General features: G+C 39.6%; 1 protein-coding gene across 4 annotated transcripts in view; it reads left to right on the top strand.

The window, feature by feature from the left end:
* The window catches only part of PIBF1 (progesterone immunomodulatory binding factor 1), a 276,137-nt gene that overhangs the window by 47,236 nt on the left and 207,664 nt on the right, over window positions 1–21,237 (top strand). For all 4 annotated transcript variants that reach the window (XM_088459353.1, XM_088459362.1, XM_088459346.1 and 1 more), the window contains 2 exons: window positions 14,610–14,791; window positions 17,090–17,215. In XM_088459353.1, the coding sequence (XP_088315479.1) occupies window positions 14,610–14,791; window positions 17,090–17,215 (308 nt within the window). The remainder of the gene's footprint in view (window positions 1–14,609; window positions 14,792–17,089; window positions 17,216–21,237) is intronic.

Here is a 21,237-nt window from a genome sequence, read left to right as displayed (position 1 = left end):
GTGAATAATCAACTTGTCAATGCTGTCTCCATCCCAAGAGATGCTCCATCTGGGACCCTTGTTGAATTCCAGAACTCAGAGAGTCTTCCTTCCTCCAAACAAGAAGTTGTCTTTGCAAACCAGGATTTGCTGCTTTCTCAGTCTGCAATGAGTGTACATTCACTCATGCATGCAAATTCTGGAGTCATTGGATCAAGTCATGTCTGAACCTCAAAGCTCAGACTTTGATTCTCCCCCAGAAAGTTCCCCTCTCCCTACTGTGGTGGCTCCTGCGCTCTCATCTGGACAAAGGTCGCCCCTTTTAGAACCAGGACTGGGTCCTTCTCACCACCGATGCAAGCCTTCGGGGGTGGGGGACTGTAGCTTGTCAACTCACCTTTAAAGGCCTTTGGACGCATCAGGAGAGCCAGCTTTCAAAAACATTCTGGAGCTTTGTGCCATGTACATTTCTCTGTGTCAGGTGCAGCACCTATTTCGGGGGTCGTCCAGTGAAGATGCAATCAGACAACACAACAGCGGTGGCCTACATAAATCACCATGGCAGCACTCAAAGTCAAGGTGCCTTGCAAGAGGTAGGCAGGATTCTTTGCTGGGTGGAGTGGCATCTTCAAGGTCTGTCCGCTGTCTTCATCCCAGGAGTACAGAATTGGGAAGCGGACTTTGAGTCATCAGGACCTACATGCCGGAGAGTGGGTGTTACATCCGGACGTCTTCCAATTGTTAGTCCATCACTGTGGCCTAACAGACATTGACATGATGGGGTTTTGCTACAATCACCAGCTCTCCTGGTGGATGCACTGGTGGTTCCTTGGACGTTTCCACTGATTTATGTCTTCCCTTCAATCTCAATTATTCCTCAGGTCCTTTACAAACTCAAGCTGGAAGGAGGCACTCTGAACCTGGTGGTTCCAGATTGGCCTTGACGCGCGTGGTACCCAGATCTCCTGGGCCTGTCCGTAGACGCTCCTCTATGGCTTCCGCTGCGGCCAGATCTGCTCTCTCAGGGTCCATGTCTACATCCGGACCTGGCCAGGCTCGTTTTGACAGGGTGGTTCTTGAGACATCCATCCTGAGAGCGAAGGGATTCTCTAGACAAGTGGTTCGGACCATGCTGCAGGCTAGAAAACCTTCTGCGCATGTTTATCACAGGATTTGGCGTACCTACTTTTCATAGTGTTTGACCAGAGGTCTTAATCCCAGGTCTTTTAGTCTTTCCCAGATCCTTTCCTGTCTCCAGGTCTGAACTTGGGCCTTCGGCTTTCGTCCTTAAAGGTCCAGGTTTCATCTTTGTCTATCCTTTTTCAAAAACCGATAGCTCTGCTTCCTGAAGTGAGAACTTTTTTCCAGGGTGTGCTTTGTGTGCAGCCACAATTTGTTTTTCCGGTGGCTGGGATCTTTCCTTAGTTTTCCAGACTCTCCAGTCTGCTCCCTTTGAACCGTTGTAGATGGTTTATTTGCGTTGGCTCACATGGAAAACTGTGTTTCTTTTGGCCATTGCGTCAGCTAGAAGGGTCTCGAATTTGAGCGCTCTCTCGTGATGCTCTCCATTTCTGGTGTTTCATTATGACAGAATGGTCTTATGGACTCGCCTTGACTACCTTCCCACAAGGTAGTGTCCCGATTTAATATTAAACAGGAAATAGTAGTTCCTGCATTTCAATCTTCTAATCCTTCTCACCCTGAGGCTTCGTTGGATGTAGTGAGGGCTCTTTGTTTGTATGTCAAACGGACTAAGCTGTTTCGTAAGTCAGACTCTCTCTTTTTGTCTTGTACGGTTTTCAATGATGGCCAGCTACTAAGCTGGCTTTGATTTACCATTCGCCAGGCTTACTGCCATGGTGACGGCCCATTTTACAAGGTCAATGTGGACTTTGTGTGTAGTATGCTGTGGGTCTTCTGCAGAACAGCTCTGTAAGGCTTGCCACATGGTTGTCTGCTCACACCTTTATGAGATTTTACGCTTTTGATACTTTTACGTCCTCGGACGCCGCCTTCGGGCGTTCTGTGCTCACTACTGTGCTCACTCCACCCATAGGGGACAATTTTAGGACGTCCCATAGTTGCCCCCTAGTGTAGGAAAAAGTACCATCGCAGCATCACGCACACTTGCACAAGCTCTGAAAAATCGTGTCATACTGTAATTATAATTCAGTAATCTATAACATATATGACAAACAACAATGTTCAGTATGACTGCATCATTTTTCACTACCTCAGCACTGTCCTATTATCTTTGTGGTCTTGAGAACAGCCCGCGAATGGACTGAAACGTGATGTCGACCTATTTATATGTGAGATGCAATTACCTAGTTACAGATGTGATCTTACTGCTACTTTTTCATTAATATTATGCTTTTTGTGGCTAATATTATGCTATTCTTTCTCTATTTTGTGATTTTTCACTTTTAACTTTGGGAATTCCCAACTGTGTACAAATCAAGACTAGCTCTTTAGCTGTAGTACTGGAGTTAATATTACAAAGTGGTACCATTTTTGGGTAGCACGTGGTTTAATCCAGACCCACCAGCACATATTGATGTTCATGTGCAGAGTTTACTAGTGGCTCTACCAAATCCATAGCTATCCTTTCTAAGGGTGTTTATACTATGGGTATAGGTATAAGGGGGGCCTGGCAAATAAAACAGTGCAGACTAGTTCACATCCTCATGTGGCGATGAGGAATCCCCCTCCATCAAGTTCCCAACCAGTACTATCAGGACTGAGGGTTTCTTGTGATGAGATTTGTCTGCCACCGACCTGTATGCAGCATTTCAGAATGGCAGTTTAAATAGTTATTGTTTGATGTTTCATGAAGGTTTGAGAAGCTCTTCTAAGACCAAGCTCTCGGCCGGTGATTCAGTCGCTGACATGTCTGGCAGGACCCACTCATGTAAGCTTCTTGAAACAGTGGCAAGTCCTGTCCAAGAATTACTGGATACGACAACTTTAGGCCTATAGCTGTTACTACATTATTCAACTGGTCTTTCACAGTAACCGGGAACAGGGCCCTCTAATATTCCTCAGTGGTGTACAGTGGGTAAAATAAGTACTGAACACAACATTTTTTTCTCAGTAAATATATTTGTAATGGGGCTATTGTAATTACATTTTCACCAAATGTCAGCAACAACCCATGCAATCCACATATGCAAAGAAATCAAACCATAGATGTCCATAAATTAAGTTATGTGTGATAATGTGAAATGAGACAGGAAAAAAGTATTGAACATATGAAGAAAGGGAGGTGCAAAAAGGCATGGAAAGCCAAGACACCAGCTGAAATCTATCAGTAATTAGAAAGCAATCCTGCCCCTTGTCAGTGCTAATTAATATAAGCTGGTTCAGTCCCAACTGATAGCCAAGTAAAGGTGTCTCATTACCAAGGTGTCACACAAGAAACATCTCATGGGTAAAAGCAAAGAGCTCTCTCTAGACCTTCGCAACCTTATTGTTGCAAAACATACTGATGGCATTGGTTACAGAACGATTTCTAAACTTCCGAATTATGGCCCCAACAGTGCTCACTGGAACATTCAGAAGTGGAAAGAACATCATTTCACCATAAACCGGCCACGACCAGGTGCTCCTCACAAGATTTCTGACAGAGGAGTGAAAAGAATTATCAGAAGAGTTGTCCAAGAGCCAAGGACCCAATTGTGGAGAACTTCAGAAAGACCTGGAATTAGCAGGTACAATTGTTTTAAAGAAAACAATAAGTAATGCACTAAACTGGCATGGCCTGTATGCACGCTCACCACGCAAGACTCCATTGCTGAAGAAAAAGCATGTTGAAGTTTAAAGTTTGCTGCACAACATTTGGACAAGCATGTGAAATACTGGGAGAATATAGGCCCTGATTCAGAGCCGCTCACAAGCGTCCCAATGTTTATTGACCGCTCATGCGCCGCGTCCGGCGTGCGCGAGCCTCGCTGAGCGACTGAAGTTCAGTCGCTACGGGGCTCGCAACAAGACGGGGCGGATGTCGATGGTGAGTGACAGCTCGCCCCGTTTTGTGGGCAGGTAGGCGGGGTGGATGGACAAACGCAGGCGTTCCCTTAGGAACGCCTGCCGTTTGTACGGAGGTACTACTGACATCACTACTGATATCAGTAGTGGACTTCCTGCTCTATTAGAGCAGGAAGTCCACTCGGCCTTGCGGTATCCTAGACCCTACCATAGGGTCTCATCGCAAGGCCGATGGTCGCGATTATCGCGATGGTCTCCTGGCCACTCCCACAGCCTTTCGAGTGGCCAGAGTAAAAAAAAACGCCCACAAACCTAGCGAGCTGCCAGCGGCAGCGAACGGGTCTGAATCAGGGCCATAGTCTGGTCAGATGAGACCAAAATTTAACTCTTCGGATGCCATAATACACACCATGTTTGGAGGAGAAATGGCACTGCACATCACCCCAAAAACACAATACCAACAGTGAAGTTTGGAGGTGGGAACATTATGGTGTGGGGCTGTTTTTCAGCATACGGTACTGGCATACTTCATTTGATTGAAGGAAGGTTGAATGGCAAAATGTACAGAGACATTCTTGATAAAAACCTGCTGCCATCTACCAGGATGCTGAAGATGAAACAAGGGTGGACATTCCAGTAAGACAATGATCCCAAACACACACAGCCAAGGACAGTCTCAATTGGTTTCAGGGAGAGAAAATAAAGTTGCTAGAATGGCCCAGCCAATCACCTGACTTAAATCCAATTGAAAATCTATGGAAGGAACTAAAGATCAGAGTTCATAGAAGAGATCCACGGAACCTTCAAGATTTGAAGACTGTGTGTAAGAATGGGCCAAAATCACACCTGAGCAATGCACGCGACTAGTTTCTCCATACAGGAGGCGTCTTGAAGCTGTCATTAGCAACAAAGGTTTTTGTATGAAGTATTAAATAAATTTCAGTAAGCGTGTTCAATAATCCTTCCCTGTGTCAATTGACATTATTGCACATAACTTAATTTATGGATATCTATGGTTTGATTTCTTTGTATGTGTGGATTGCATGGGTTATTGCTGACATTTGGTGATAATTCCATTACAATAGCCCCATTACAAATCTTTTTACTGAGAAAAATGTTGATGTGTTCAATACTTATTTTACCCGCTGTGTATATAGAGGACTTTCATCCTCTATATGCATAAATCAGCATCCTCTGCATGCTGATCTAGTGCAATTTGCTACAGTTTTTTTATAACATTTACTGGCTAATGTGTGGCACGCGCATGCAATGAGAGTAGGGAGGCACATTTGGCAGCATTCTAGTAATGTAAAATGAAATCACTGCAAAGATTTTAGAGAGAATACAGAAATAACTAATACGCTCCTAGCTTCAATACGCATACCACGTAAGAAAATAATCCTTCTTAGCTGAAATAGGAAGACGTGAGGTTAATGAATCCAGGCATTACCTGGAGGTATTTAAAGCCTATAAACACTGACATTCACAGTTGTGGAAGTAACGGGAATTCTCTGATACAAATTACCTCTGTTTGAACAGCTTTTTGAATTTATTAAGACATTACCCTGAAAAATATAAAATAAAACACCAAATGTGCTTACAAATACACTACCAGTCAAAAATTTTAGAACACCACTGTTTTTCCACTTGTGTTGAAATTTACGCAGTTTAGTTTCTTAATGTACAGCATAAAACAAGAAAACACTCGTAATTTAAAAAAATCATAGAATTTTTTTTTTTATCTCTAAAATTGACTCATCAAAAGTAACCTTTTGCAGATTGAACACCAAACACACTTGTGGCATTATTTCTACAATGTAAGTTAAATATTGTTCGAGAAGTTCTTCCCATCACTGTTGCAGAGCTTCCAACAATTGTGTTGCACTTTAATGCCGGGTACACCTTAGGACGATGTCGGCCTGATTTTGTCGTTTCCAGCCAAATCGGAACGACATATCGGCCCGATTGTCCAGTGTGTACTAACTATCTGCGCGCTTCCGTGGTAGCATGCGATACAAAGTCCGGTCGGCCGGGCTGCATAGCCAGCCACACGATGCTTAAAGTATAGAATCCGAATAACCAAACCATGTTTCAGATTCTTATTGTGATTATGAAAAGGAAGTCCATGTATTCACTATATTATCTGATCTGTTGCTGCACTAGAAATGTTATGTAAAGCATTCAAAGTTTTTGTTAAACGAAATCTGAATTTGTTCTAAAACCTATAGTTCTATGCTGCCAATAAATCTACTTTAGAATATGCTGATGAAATGTTGCAGATTGTATATTCTCCAACCACTTTTATCATATGGCTTTAATTCCCTTGAATTCAAGATTTGCACCTAAGAAAATAAAGCAGCAATGTCTGTATTATTCTATTTCAAATGAATGAATGAATATGTGCGTTATTTTTCAATGCCACTTTCCCCAGTAGACCTGTATATTTACTCTCTAAAAGTAAATGTTTTTGTGTAACTAAATAATGTTAGCCACATTTGGATGTTTTAAGGAATCTGTGCTTCTGATGTATTTGTAACCAAAGTCCTGGCACAGTTTCCCCCTATTGAAGACTCCGTATTAATTCTCAAACTTCAGTAGTTCGTTGGGTATTTGTCTCAGGTCATTAATTAAATCACATACTTGTTGTGATCATCAGGTGTGTCATATCAAATCTGCATAAACTTGTTACGGTTTCATGGACACTGCCGCCTTCTTCAGACAGTATATGCCAATTTTTATCAGATGATCAAATTCTCATATCATGGAGTCAGAAAAGCACCTCTGAGTGCTAGCTCTCTGATCTTGCAGTGCACCGAATAACACCATATAAAAAATATACGTAATGTTTGCTTTATATCCTTTTATTGCTTTCATAGACGTCTGTAATGGAGCATACACATGGTCAGATTTGTCAGTTGAACGATTTTACCAACGATTTGAACAATTTTTGACTGCATTAAAATGAATGGAAATCGCCCAAGTCTGACTGCAAACACATCAGATGTCAGATATCGTTATTTGACCATCGGGAACGCGCATCGTTCAAATCGTTCATCTGACAGATATGTCAGATTTTCCTTCAGATATGAACGACTGAACGATTTTTTCAATCGTTATCGTTCAGAAAAAAAATCTGACCATGTGTATGCACCTTTAGGTTTACATTTGTATATTCAACATCATGGCACCATCGTTCAAAATAATACTGGACCTCTGGGAAATTTTAGTTCTAAAATAATATTATTTTGTGGTGCATTTTTAGTGAAAACTATATTCCTTTTGTGTTTTAAGAATAGAGTATATTAAAATCACACTAGGCTTTCTAATTATGTAGGCCTATTTATAAACCAAAATAAAAAACTGGGGAGGTACAGAATAAGATTATGTTGTGTATCACTTGTTAGCCAATTAATGAAAATCCCACTTGAATATACTTACTAAAGCTGGGGGTACACACTATAAGATTGTGGTGAATGATGCTAACTAGACCGACTCAGAGAGTCCAAAAGTATCCAGAAAATGGACGATATACACCATATACAGTACTCAATTATTGTTTCGTTCCAAACGATCCTTTCTATTCCAAATTATCTAGTTTCTGTAGGGGAATGGTAATTAATTAGCAGACATCGGGCCACTTTCTGAACAATACCAAATTGATGGGACCGACAGTGTGTGCGGCACATGCTATATCAGGAGCCAATCCGCCAGGTTTTAGGCCAACCATTGGGGCCTGGAGCTGCGTACACACTGCACAATTATCGGCCCTATCTGACAGACATAACCTTGTCGGCCCAAGAATCGTATAGTGTGTACCCAGCTTTAGTCAGATAAGAATACATTGCACAAGGGGACACAATGAAGTTACCCAATTAATAAACTTTATGATTTTAGAGGAAACCAATATATAAAATTAAATCGAAAGCTTTTTACAGTGGCCAAAAGGCAAAATGGGGTTTGCGTTGAACAAGTATTTCCACATCAAAAGATGGCAACTGTGCAAAATTTATGGTGGAATGTCATTCTATGAAATCCAGATTCTTCAAATCTTGTGGATTATATTGGATCTACTTTGCTCAGATTGCATACCTGGGTAGAGAAATTGACAAAATAAACCATTCCATTATGTCAGTCTTTTGGAAATTCTGTATATTGATCCAGAGGAAGCCAAAGCAAATAGTGAGACAGCTGCCAGTTCTACCCCCAATGGAGGAAAGAATTTCCTACTTCTTAATAGCAACCAGATTTGATCAGTTATCCAAATTTGTTTATTTACTTATATATAACCATTTCTTGCAAAAAAAATTAGATATGCATTTTAAAATGTACATAGTAAATCTGCCACTTCCACCTCCCTTGTTAGGGAATACTCTGTGAAGTCCTTCCTTTCTCTCTAATGATGAAGCGTGTTTAGCGTTTTTCACCTGTGCTGTCCTGGATTTGACTTATTTATGTAAAACTTTGGTTTGACTTTACATTAATTTAATCATTTTTCAAATGCAAACAAACCCAATATATTCATTCAGCATTTCTTTTTAGCTTAATCCCACTCCGTTCCTTTAATATCTTAATGTTTCCCACATCTGTTCTCCTCCTAAATTTTTCTCATGATCATGTCCCCAAAACTATACTCTTTATTCAAGATGTGGGGCAAGCAATTGTAAAGAGGTATTACTAGGTTTACTTTTTGTGGATTTGTAACTTTTTATACATGCCAGGATTTTATTAGATATTGCAGCAGCTCGGCGACATTTTGTGCTTTGCTTACTGTGTAGTAGTATAGCTATTTTAAATCTCAGGTGAATTACGATGCTTTTTTTTTTTTTAATTGAAATGTACAATAAAATATATGCAATATTTTGAAAAAAAAAAACATATTGAAAAATGATGGCGACTATACATCTTTCAGGGATTTTGAAGTATAAACAGTGACAAAACTGACACAAGGAAAAGAAAATCATATTAATCCAAAAAGACAAACAACCTGGAAATGGACCAAACATAATTGAGTGCTTAAAGAGAAATGGGATAATACGTGTCTCATACCACATAGTATTACGGAAGCATTGAAATATGGCTTCCTTAGTAGAAACAGGTAGGGTCTCTATAAAACTCTTCCATGTTGCAAAAAACTTTAGTTCAAGCTTCCTTTATGGAGAGGAGGGCTCCAGCCAAGCCATATGAAAAATAAAGAAAAGTTTTTCTTTGAACAATTTGAGAGTTGGCAGAGAGCTCTGAATCCACAAATGAAGGATTGTTTTACGGGCAGCTGATGAGATTGCCAACAGTTATTTCTTTACATCTCTAGAAACCCTAACATCTGTGGGTAATATCCCAAATATTGCCCATTCTGGGGTAAGGGGAGTGTACTTAACTAACCACTCAGTCTGCCTACCAAAAAAATTAAGGAGGTTTCTGAAAGAGACATCATACTTAATGCAGGCAACGGCTGTGGAACTTAAGTCGCATTTTAATCTGAGGGCTGGGAAGTGTGCATTGGTGATAATTGGGGGGCAATAGGCTGAAGTTTTGCCGAGGGTGCCGAGAAACCTTGCACCGGCCCTGGCTACTATAGAATAAAGCCATCTGGAGATAGATATAAATTTATAGATAAATCCATTGTGAGAAATTTGGCGCTTGGTGAATATATATTTAATTGTTACCTATCTGAGCTGAACTCCGGAATGCTTCGCATTCTGGAACTTAGTAGATCCGGTAGCACAGCAGCCCCCATTCTATGGCAGCCAGCTGCATTTGCGGATGAAAATTGATGAACCGAGGCAGATATCAGCTATTTGCTGCGTTCTCCCCGCAGTACATCTAGGGGAGCATTAATGTTTGTGGTTACCCCCTGAAAATGGCTGTTTTCACGGAATATCCCACAAATATTTTAATAATAAATTGGCCCATGAATGAATCACCAGCTGCCAAGTCTGATTTTTCCATATATGAACCATGAACATAAAGCATATTGTACAGTTATCCTTCTATTCCATTGAATCTCTGTTAGAAAGTAAAGTATGATCTTCCCACTCCACAGCTGAAGCCCATCCCACAAGTGTTTCTGTTATACTCGTAAATCATTGCGGTAATTTGAGCTGCTGTGACATCGTTGGTGTTGCTTCTGTGCATCAATCCACACTGTACTTTTCTGCAGTGAAATTGTCACTCCCTGTCTGTTGTACTAAAGAAGCCCTCCTAACATGGCTCATCCTGCTTCACAGGAGTGATTGGAAAAAGTAAAAATGTCACAGGTCTACCAAGTTCAGCCTTTCTTAAACTGTAATTATGTTGTCCAAGAGGAATGCAAAACTCAGTGTGACACTCAGACTAAGGGCCGTATTCAATTAGGTGCGAAAAGCTGTTTTCTGCGGAAAAGTATCGCGAGTGATGTCATTTGACCATGCGAAAAGTTTCCTCCGTATTAAATTCCGGAGACTTTTCACCGATGCGGAAACTCAATGCAATGGAACTGGCGAAAAAGTTTTGCCTTTGAGTAAGTGTCAGAAAAAAGTGCATAATTTGAGTTTTGGGGTGCAAACCTCGGGAAACCCCCCTGCACCCTTGGGACAGTCCCCCAAAGGTAAACTGCATCAAAAAAGGTCTAAAAAATACTTTAGATAATCCCCAAAAAGTACTTACATTTTGGGGGTGAAAAAGTACAAAGTTGGGGGACAAACTTAAAAACTAGCAAAATAGACTCCAGGGGGTCCCCAAGATGCCCCAGGTGTTTTTAAGTTTGCGGCAGGTGGATTTTTTAAGTTTTTTAAAAGTTCACTTTAGCAACTTAAAAATATGCTAGCACCCATTTTCATGTACCCCAAATTTGCTTTTTCCATCAAAAAACACTGCTAAATGCTATTCTTCACCACTTCTGCAAAGATGCTAAATAGCAGCTATTGAGATAAGTACCCCAAATACCTTCAGCAGGGCTATTTGGGGGTATCTTTAGTGATCCCCAATGTCAGTGCATCTTCTGGGGGGTGTCAGGCTGATTTGCCCAAATCTGACAGTACTTTTCGCATGTTACAGTTTCGCCGGGTCCCGTTTTCGCTGATTTCTAATTGAATACGGGAATAAGCGGGGACGCGCGTGATACTTTTTCGCATGGAAAACCAGCCATGTTGGCAAAGTCCGGGACTTTTTGTGTCTAATTGAATATGCCCCTAATTTCCTAAATCCGTTATCCCCCATAATGTCCCCATAATTATAGCTACTGTACAAATACCATTAATTTTCGTTAAAGGCATTCCACAGCTTAGAAACCTTTGCAGTAAAAAAGCTCCTTCATATGTTGGAGTATGGTGCACATATTTAGTAACCTATAAACATAAAAATTTTATTCAGCTCCATAATACAGAGCCTTTGGTATATATTATTGTCAAATAATGGTATTACTTCAATGATGGTCAACCAGATACACTTCAAGGTCCACATGTGCCTCAAACCCTGAAATTAGCAACACCCGACCTTCACATTAACCTTAATTACAAGTATTGAAAAATAGCCCTAAAACAACCACACCCCCATCCGACCCCGCAGTACTCATCTCAAAATGGGAATGGGTACGTAATGCCAGCAGTCGGGATGCCTCCTGTCACAATACCTATAACGGCATCCTGATGGTTGGTATCCCGACAGGGGTCAGGTAAGTATACTTACCCTCCCCCCTTCTCCCCCTAACCCTCCCTTCTTGTAACCTAACCTCAACCCTACCCGTCAGTTCCTAAATCTCCCCCCTTCATGTCTAACCCTCCCCCGTCAGTTCCTATATCTCCCCCCTTCGTGTCTAACCCTCCCCCCTTAGTGCCTAAACCTAACCTCCCCCCCCCACCCCCCAGTGGTGCCTAACCCTAACCTCCCCCCCCTCTAAACCTAACCTGCCTCCGTGACTAACACTAAGGGCGCCCCGGCCTACCATTGTTCGGGCACGTGTCCTCCTGGATTCTGGTGTCGGGATTAAGATAGGCGTTGGTATTTCGACACCTATCTTAACTCCCTTGTTGGGATTCCAGCGTTGGCATAGAGACATCCCCTGAAAATGTGCTAATTTGGTCCAGAATTCAGCCACATGCCGCAATATGGACCCGTATGAACGCAGACTGTGCTTGCCTTAAAATTAGCCTATATGCACACAGATCTGTACATCAAAACCACCTAACGTGCAACTCAGGACTCTTTTCATCTTTACATGCCACTCAGTAACTTTTGACAGGCTAAAAATGTGCTTTGCCGAAGCCCGCAGAGGAAGTATGGGGAGAGCACATGGTGCAGATTACATTACACTCCCTCTACGTCCAATTAGTGCTCCTTATAGTGTTCAGAAGAGGTCACAGAACCTAGCACCTCCTGTTCAGTTACCTTAGGTGCTTAATAAGTAAGCAGAGATTAAGTCAGGGCACGAAGATGGGGGCAGCAGATGTCTGGCCTCCTGTTTCCCACCACTGCTTTATATTTAAGGATTTTTCCTAGTTTATTGTTAATGTGAATATAGAACCCTTAGTAACTAAACCGTATTGGACTGCTACTATTTTGATCCCCAGCCTCAGGTAGGCCCCTGGCTTACAGGTGAAATTCCACCACACGCTACTGTTTAGGTAGCTGATGGAAAGTACGTATGGAATCGGCACAGCAGAGGTGATACTGTGCCTCCTTTCTACTGCCTTATCTAAACTATAAACACAGTTATTGTTAGAGCTCATGCACAAAAGCACCATTGTGCTCTCTTCATGATTGTCTGCATAAGTACTACTACATGAACACTGATCATTTTGACCCATGTTTCCATCAGGTAGTTTGGGAAATGGCTTAAAACTGCAAAGGCAGGGGACATGCACTATGGAGGATAACACGGCTCAGTAATAGTCATTAAAGAGATCCCTTGGTAGTAATTATAGCACAGTACAGCTGCCTGAACCATGGCTTAGTGATAGGTTGGGGGGAAAGAAGGCTTTTGGCATAGTTGGTGGTGGAGCAATATCTGGAAGTGCTAAGAGGTAATCTTGCAGAGTGAAGGTAGCCACTAATTTCTAAGTTTTATCAAAAGTTATTACATAATACCTATATTTATTATAGAAAGTGCATAAGGCTACAGTGCCATTATTACAATACAGCATGTGTCTTAAGAAAACTTCAAATATGTTATTTTTTAAAACAATACTGTATCTTGATTGTAGCAAAAACATATGACCACAGGGTTCCATGTTTAATGCATTTGTGGACTTGTTAAGACATTAATTGTCCTGATAGTATCTTCTATGTGCAGAGATGCATTGAACACTAAAACAAAATATTAAATTGTTTTAAGAAATCTAGTCTATCTTCACTTTGGGACAGATTCAATTCTCAGCTTTGTCCTGCAGGACATCATTGTGCTATCCGGGTGTGCCCCTTACTTTCTATTAGAGTGGGAACGTTTTCTGTTCACCTCAACGGGTGTAAAGGGAAATCCGTAACGATGGATAGTTGGGTAGTGCACTCAGCATTAGTTCTGGAGTTTCTATGCACACATTGCCAAAATTAAATATCTGCCATTGATTGATGTTTGGATAATTAAATGTGTGCTTTTTTAAATTATTATTATTATTCTGTTGGCTTTTAATATGTTGAGAGGTGAATCAAAGGTTCCATAAGATATAGCGATTGTCTTAGTCCCATCTCTCAGGTGAGCAGCTGCTTTAACAACCATTTATGTCCACACACGTCTATGAGCCCTACAAGACTGCAAATCTCACTAAACATCTTAATAGGATTTTCCAGGTTGGAACCGATGGAAATGACAGAGATCACCTATGAATGGTGGAGCCATTGTTTTTCTCTATCTCATAATCTCATTTTTACCAAAGACCTGTTTACCATTAAAATGTAATAATGCCTTCACAATACAATATTTCGGCATTGTGATAAGGGGTAGGTGATATTTGGTCGTACTCCCCAATGAAATAATACTTCTCCAATACAGTGTTAAGGAAGGAAAACACCCTAGAGCAGGAAAGAAGTTGCGACATAGCTTTCTAAATTTGCTCTTTACCGAAATGGCCTCATGGCTTTACGACATGACATACAGTGTAATGCTATTAGGCAAGTAAATTGTTTGAGATTAGAATGTCCTTTAATGGCATATATTGTAACAGTTTACCGCTTTTTATGCACCATAATGGGAATTAAATCTGGCATCATCCTATGTGATCATTGAGCAAGTTAGTGACAATGCAACATTTTTTTTGTCAACTTGCTTATTAATAAATTTAGCTATTATTCATGCACTTAAAGGAACATGTTTAGTTCTGTATCTTTTTACATTTCAGTAACCTGTACACTGTAATGGAGTTTTAGCAAATTATTTGGCTGGTCTATAAGGTCATCCATTAAGAGCGATAGAAACATGACCATTACATATTAGATTATTCTAACATATGATAGAATACATCTTTAACATTGATAGGCAGTAACCATTAAAAGCTGTGGGTCTTATTGAACGAAAGTTCCATACAAAAATATATTGTGCAATTTTAGTACACAAATATTTTTTTTTTTTTTAAACCAAAGGTCAATTTTCTAGTGCAGTTTAATATTGACTACTATAGGCTGAAACCAAACCTGTGCTCAAGCTGTCACTAGATATAACTGTTTTCACTTTACAGGTCAGTACATTGCAACAGTCTGTCACCTTGTTGCAAAAGGATAAAGATTTCCTTAACCGTCAGAACATGGAGCTGAATGTCCGCTGTGCCCATGAGGAGGATCGCATGGAAAGACTTCAGAGTCACCTAGAAGACGCAAAAAAAGCAAGAGAGGAAATGTATGAAAAATATGTTGCTTCTCGGTGAGTTCACACAATCAGTACTGGTTTTCTTTTTCACCATGTAAAACTTTTTTTTTACTTACCAATATTTATGTCCCTATGAATGCAAAAGTTGAATATGAAAATTTTGCAGTTTTGCATTGTGTTGGTCATGTATTAATTGTGTTTTTGTAATATATTTTTTTATATTCATCATATAGGGATAGCAGAAAACAGGTTTTTATGATTGTCTGTAGTTAAAGTAATTAGCAACAATCCTGTAATAATTTAACTCATTTTAATTAGCTACTTAGTGTGCTTTATAGGTTTGTTGGCCATATACAGTCAGGTCCATAAATATTGGGACATTGACAGAATTTTCAGATTTTGGCCTCTATTCACCACCACAATGGTTTTGAAATGAAACAAACAAGATGTGCTTTAACTGCAGACTTTCAGATTTAATTTGAGGGTAATTACATCCAAATCAGGTGAGCGGTGTAGGAATTACAACGGTTTCTATATGTGCCTCCCACTTTTTAAGGGGCCAAAAGTAATGGGACAAACTAAACAATCCTAAATCTAACTTTCACTTTTTAATACTTTGTTGCAAATCCTTTGCAGGCAATTACAGCCTGAAGTCTGGAACGCATAGACATCACCAGAAGCTGGGTTTCATCCCTGGTGATGCTCTGCCAGGCCTCTACTGCAAATGTCTTCAGTTCCTGCTTGTTCATGGGGCATTTTCCCTTCAGTTTTGTCTTCATCAAGTGAAATGCATTGAAAAGATTTAAATAAAGAAGGAAACCTGTATTTCAATGATCGCAGTTTTATTGCAGTATTATGTCATTTTTTAAGATACAGATACATAATATTATGCAGTTGCTAATCTTGACTTTTAAAGAATAATCATGTTTGCCATATCCATGCAAATGTATTACATGTGAAAGTATATTGTGGCAATTTGTTTGTCAAATTTGTTCTATATAATAATTAATGTTGCTTTTTTGTTTTATGTTTTGACAGACTGTTTTCCAAATAGGCCTATGTTGTAAAATTATTTTTATATAAAGAAAAAATAAACCCTCAAAAACCATAAATATTACTTTTCATATAGGTGGAGTTTAATACATTACCTCTCACAACTTTACAGACCGCTTAAACTTTTTATTAGATCTTATGAAGTCTAAAAATCAATCTGATGAACTAATGTACTACTCAAATTTGGCTGAGACACCTGGTTTTGCACTTAATAAGATTTGCTAGATTGCTGTTTTAAATTCTTCGGGCAAAATCGCCGCTAAACGGTGTATTTAAAAAACTACCATTTGGTAAATAATCCCCCTACTGTTTAGGATCATAGAATAAGAGGAGACCAGAGGTGTCGCAGCTGCAAAGGGGGTTATTTACTCTTTTATTGAGGGTATAAATCAGGGAAAATTCATCATTTTCGTGATATCAATGAAATTCCCTGTGTGAAGTAAATGTCATTGGTCCCCTCCAACGTATTACATATTTAGTTGAATAAACCCCTTAAAGGTGGCCACACACATGGCGATCTGCACACGATCAGCCCATGTGTGCGATTTCCCTTGAAACTCTCCCCGGCAGCTCTGCACACAATTTGGTGTCCAATCTTCATACGATCTCTCCTGCATCCAGACTTTCACAGTGCATCGCCTCCTAGATTGTCAGATCTGCCTTACTTCATTGCAAATCTGAAGATGCGATGTGCGACTAGCGGGGACGCGCATCGTAATCAGGAGTAAAACTTCACGATTTCGCCATATTTTTCATGATTTGTCCTGACGATTCGTCGAAATTGGCCAAATTGGATGAAGAATCGCTGTGTGTGGGCACATTTAGGCTGAGAAGCATCTTGTCTCTGTGTTGTGATCAGAGCTAAAGTGCAATTAATTGCGCTGCTGTGACATCAAAGGCCCTGCCGCTATGTTTGCATTAACTACATCAGTCTCAAACTATCTGATTGTTTAGAGAAGAATTTATCTCCTAACATGGCAGTCTGCTGCAGGGGAAAGAGCATGGCAGATCTGGGGAGTTAATCATACCACACCAGTTATTTCCTATGTTATTCACCTCTGTTATATACACACACTTATACAAAGTAGTGGCTTTACTTGAACTGAATTAAAAAATCATGACAAACTATTATCCTTGAGTTTTAGCTAGTGATTTTGACGCAAGACCGTAAAGTAAAAGAATTTGTCTAGAAACCCATTTTGTATATAACCGAAACAAATATATATCATAGTATTACCTATAAACAAAAACACTATACCCCCACCGCAGTCAATATCACATTCTGTAATTGTTTTGCAGGGACCACTATAAAACAGAATATGAAAACAAGCTGCGTGATGAGCTGGAGCAAATTAGACTGAAGACAAGTCAAGAAATTGAACAGCTCCGAGGGGCCTCTAAAGAGATGTATGAGCGAGAAAACAGGTATCAGTCATACCACACTTATATACTGGTAGTAACTGTTTATAATTAGTAATTATGTGAAAAATTACTTTAGAATATATTGATCAAACCTAGAGCAATGAGTCTAATATTTTTGGACCATGTTTCTTTTTTTTTCTATTACATTATATTGTCTCACATAAAGTTATTTTAAGAGTGAGCACAACCCTTCCCCAAAAGTTCTGGGTCCTCTATATTATTTCCTTTTTTGCTTGTTTTATGGTTACTGATGTCTGTATTTGTGCAATATTACTTATTGTGGATACAGTGTTACTTTCCTTTTAAAGTAAACTAAAACTATATGTGACAGTTAAAATGCTGTCTTTCTGTCCATCTCTTCTGCACCTTGCGGCCATCAACATTTCAGAGGTTTTCCGTAGACCTCACAATGTTGCTGTATTATAATTCTAGGGGATGCGTTTAGCTGAACATCATGACCACTCATCACTGGGAATTGATTATTAGATTTATATTGAAAAAGCATTTGCCAGATACCCAGATTTTTAAGTGTGTTCAATTATCAGCAGTGCATTCTGAGACCCATGTACATCCTATTCAGGAGAACGCACAAGACGGCCAATATACCATATTTGTACATGTTTGCTAGCTTAATGATCCCTGTTTCTCACTAAATAGTATTGTTTGCTAAGCCAGGAGATTTTGACTTAATTGAATGTACCTTGCTTTTAAATAACATTGCACGTTCTGCAGAATTTAGCAGTACATCACCATACTCAGTAATTTACAATACTTTATAGTACTCATCATAATTTAGTATATTAATCACTAAATCAGGTTTCTGTTTTTTTTTTCTTTTTAAATGTATTGACTTGGGAGACTCCCTTTTAAATAGAATGCAGTTACCTGAGAAACGTATGAAAATAATATAGTATGTTGGAGGGCTATCACACGTGACTCAGGGTGTGTTCTGGTGAGATCATCACTGTTGGTAAGAGTTTTGACATTTGTAATGTGCGTTTTAAAGAATGTGTCCGAATGTGGTATTACATCATTGCAACAACCTTTTTAAAGAATTAACAATGACTTGAGCAATACAATGGGTACTACAGGACTGAGCAGCACACAACACGTTAGAGGAAGTAGACTGCTATTCTTAATTACAGGCTTAAAATAATTCCACCTATTTACAAGTAACAGTAGATTATGTTAATAATCTCATAATAAGCATGAGATAGAAATCCTTCAAGTTCTGTCTGCCTTTCAAGGAAAGCTTCATTTTCCTAATATACACAGAGAGAGAGAGAGTAGCAACTTCTTTATTACTAGTTTCTGTAGCCATATATGTTATAATAAAAAGAATCATAAATATGATATCCATGTTAAATGGAGACAGTTTTCTTGCTTTGTGTTTCCTCATTGGCTGGTGGTTTGCATCTTGCTTCATTCAAACTGGCATTTGTTGTGTTCAGTGCTCTCTGTTAGTACTCTGTAGCCAGAACCTGGTAGCAAACTCCATGATCCAGAATCCATTGCAGTAAAATGTTATCATAGGGGCACGCCCTCTCACCTACTGCTAAATCGGGGCAGTGAGCAATACGCAGGATGTCACAGCTGCTTGGTGGGTTCTCACCTGTATACCATCATTTAGTATGGTGTTGGGCAGCAGATGTTATGTTAGAAAGGTGAAACATACTTATGCTGGAAGAACATGCTCACTTTATGTTCTTGATTTAGTGCTGCTTCTGTTTATAATTTTTTTTATTTGGGGAGGTTAGTGGGGGCATTTTATCAATCATATACCTGGCTCCTCCTGCTGTACTTTTATAGCAGAATAATTGCTCATCTTAAATACCAACCTCTGTTTTAGGTTTTTTAGAATCATCTCACTATACAAATACGAAAAATTGGATTTATACTTAATTACTTTTTCTAGTTCCCTTGTATCAATATAATGAATGGGGAAAGCCAACCCAACCTATCAAGAAATTAGGACTGCTACTACCAACCAGCATCTATTATAGAAGACAGACATCCAATAGGTGGGTTAGTATCAGTTTGTCTTGCAAGGATAAATGGACCATAGCTTTCCTTTTCCGTTGAGGCAGTAATACAGAGAGATCTTTGAGGAGGAACTGAAAACCTGTAATGAAAATAGTCTGTAAATAGGTATACCTGCTCAAACCTACAAGTTATCCTGGTAAGCAAAATATGCATGCAGCAATGGTGGGAACAAGTAGGAATGAGATGCACTATTATGTGATTGTCATGGAAAGAGCAGAAAATGGCTGCATGTAGCAGTTAAAATCTGAATTGAAGTGGCATAGATGCAACTAACCCTAGTTAGAATTACAGTCTCTAAATGATTACGTTTTTTATTATTTGTTGCAGATAATATGCAAAAAAACATAATTACAGAGTTTACCCTTTCTCATGTCATGCAGTCCACCCAACAGTTGTTATATAACAAACAAGAGGAAGCCATTAGGCGACCTAAAAGTCTGAACGTCTAGCGTTCAGACCTTCATATCGCCGAGGAGCGGTGCCCGCACTGAACGTCATTCAGTGAAGGAGCCCGACCTCCTATGTCTGAACATGCCGAATCTGATGAGTGTCGTCAGGTTGACGGGCATGTTCAGTAGATAGTCGGGACGGCAAGGACTCATCGTGCACGAGCATCGCTGGTCCTTGCCGGCTATCCATTACCCAACTTTGTGAACAATGCGACCAAAACCTCCTGGTTTTGGTCGGTTTGTTCACAAAGTCGGGTAATGGATAGGCCCATTTCGTTTTACCTTTGGTTTTAATGGCAACTTTTGAAAAATATTGAGTGGAGTATTTGCATTACATACAGGAAAAGACAGATGTCACTACTGCTACATAAGGTAGAAAATCATAGAAAATCAGAGCTTTTTAGTTAGATCTTTTAAATTAAATTGACATCCCAGGCTAGTTATGTAGTCAACATATCGACATTCAGAATGTCAACAGGTTCAGAATGTCAACCTGTTCATAACATTAACTTTCGACATGTTCAAAATGTTGACATTATGAACATATTAGGGTTAGGGTAAAATAGGACTATCAACATTCTCACTGAGGACATTCGTTATGTCAACATTCAGACCATGTAGACATTCTGGTGCAATCTTGTAATCTAAGACTGCAAACTTGTCACTCAAACCTCACTTAACTGCACTTCCCCATATTAGGGTTTGCATGTATCCTGCACTGTTGCTGATATTTAGTGATGAAGAAAGGCTTACATGTATCCTGCACTGTTGCTGATATTTAGTGATGAAGAAAGGCTTAGATGTATCCTGCTCTGTTGCTGATATTTAGTGATGAAGAAAGGTTTAGATGTATCCTGCTCTGTTGCTGATATTTAGTGATGAAGAAAGGCTTACATGTATCCTGCTCTGTTGCTGATATTTAGTGATGAAGAAAGGCTTACATGTATCCTGCACTGTTGCTGATATTTAGTGATGAAGAAAGGCTTAGATGTATCATGCACTGTTGCTGATATTTAGTGATGAAGAAAGGCTTACATGTATCCTGCACTGTTGCTGATATTTAGTGATGAAGAAAGGCTTAGATGTATCCTGCACTGTTGCTGATATTTAGTGATGAAGAAAGGCTTACATGTATCCTACACTGTTGCTGATATTTAGTGATGAAGAAAGGCTTAGATGTATCATGCACTGTTGCTGATATTTAGTGATGAAGAAAGGCTTAGATGTATCATGCACTGTTGCTGATATTTAGTGATGAAGAAAGGCTTAGATGTATCATGCACTGTTGCTGAGATTTAGTGATGAAGAAAGGCTTACATGTATCATGCACTGTTGCTGATATTTAGTGATGAAGAAAGGCTTAGATGTATCATGCACTGTTGCTGAGATTTAGTGATGAAGAAAGGCTTAGATGTATCATGCACTGTTGCTGATATTTAGTGATGAAGAAAGGCTTAGATGTATCATGCACTGTTGCTGATATTTAGTGATGAAGAAAGGCTTACATGTATCCTGCACTGTTGCTGATATTTA

The sequence above is a fragment of the Taudactylus pleione genome, unplaced genomic scaffold (genome assembly GCF_031769625.1).
Source record: "Taudactylus pleione unplaced genomic scaffold, aTauple2 ptg000041l, whole genome shotgun sequence".
Lineage (NCBI taxonomy): Eukaryota > Metazoa > Chordata > Amphibia > Anura > Myobatrachidae > Taudactylus > Taudactylus pleione.
This window is presented reverse-complemented; position numbering and strand designations above follow the sequence as displayed.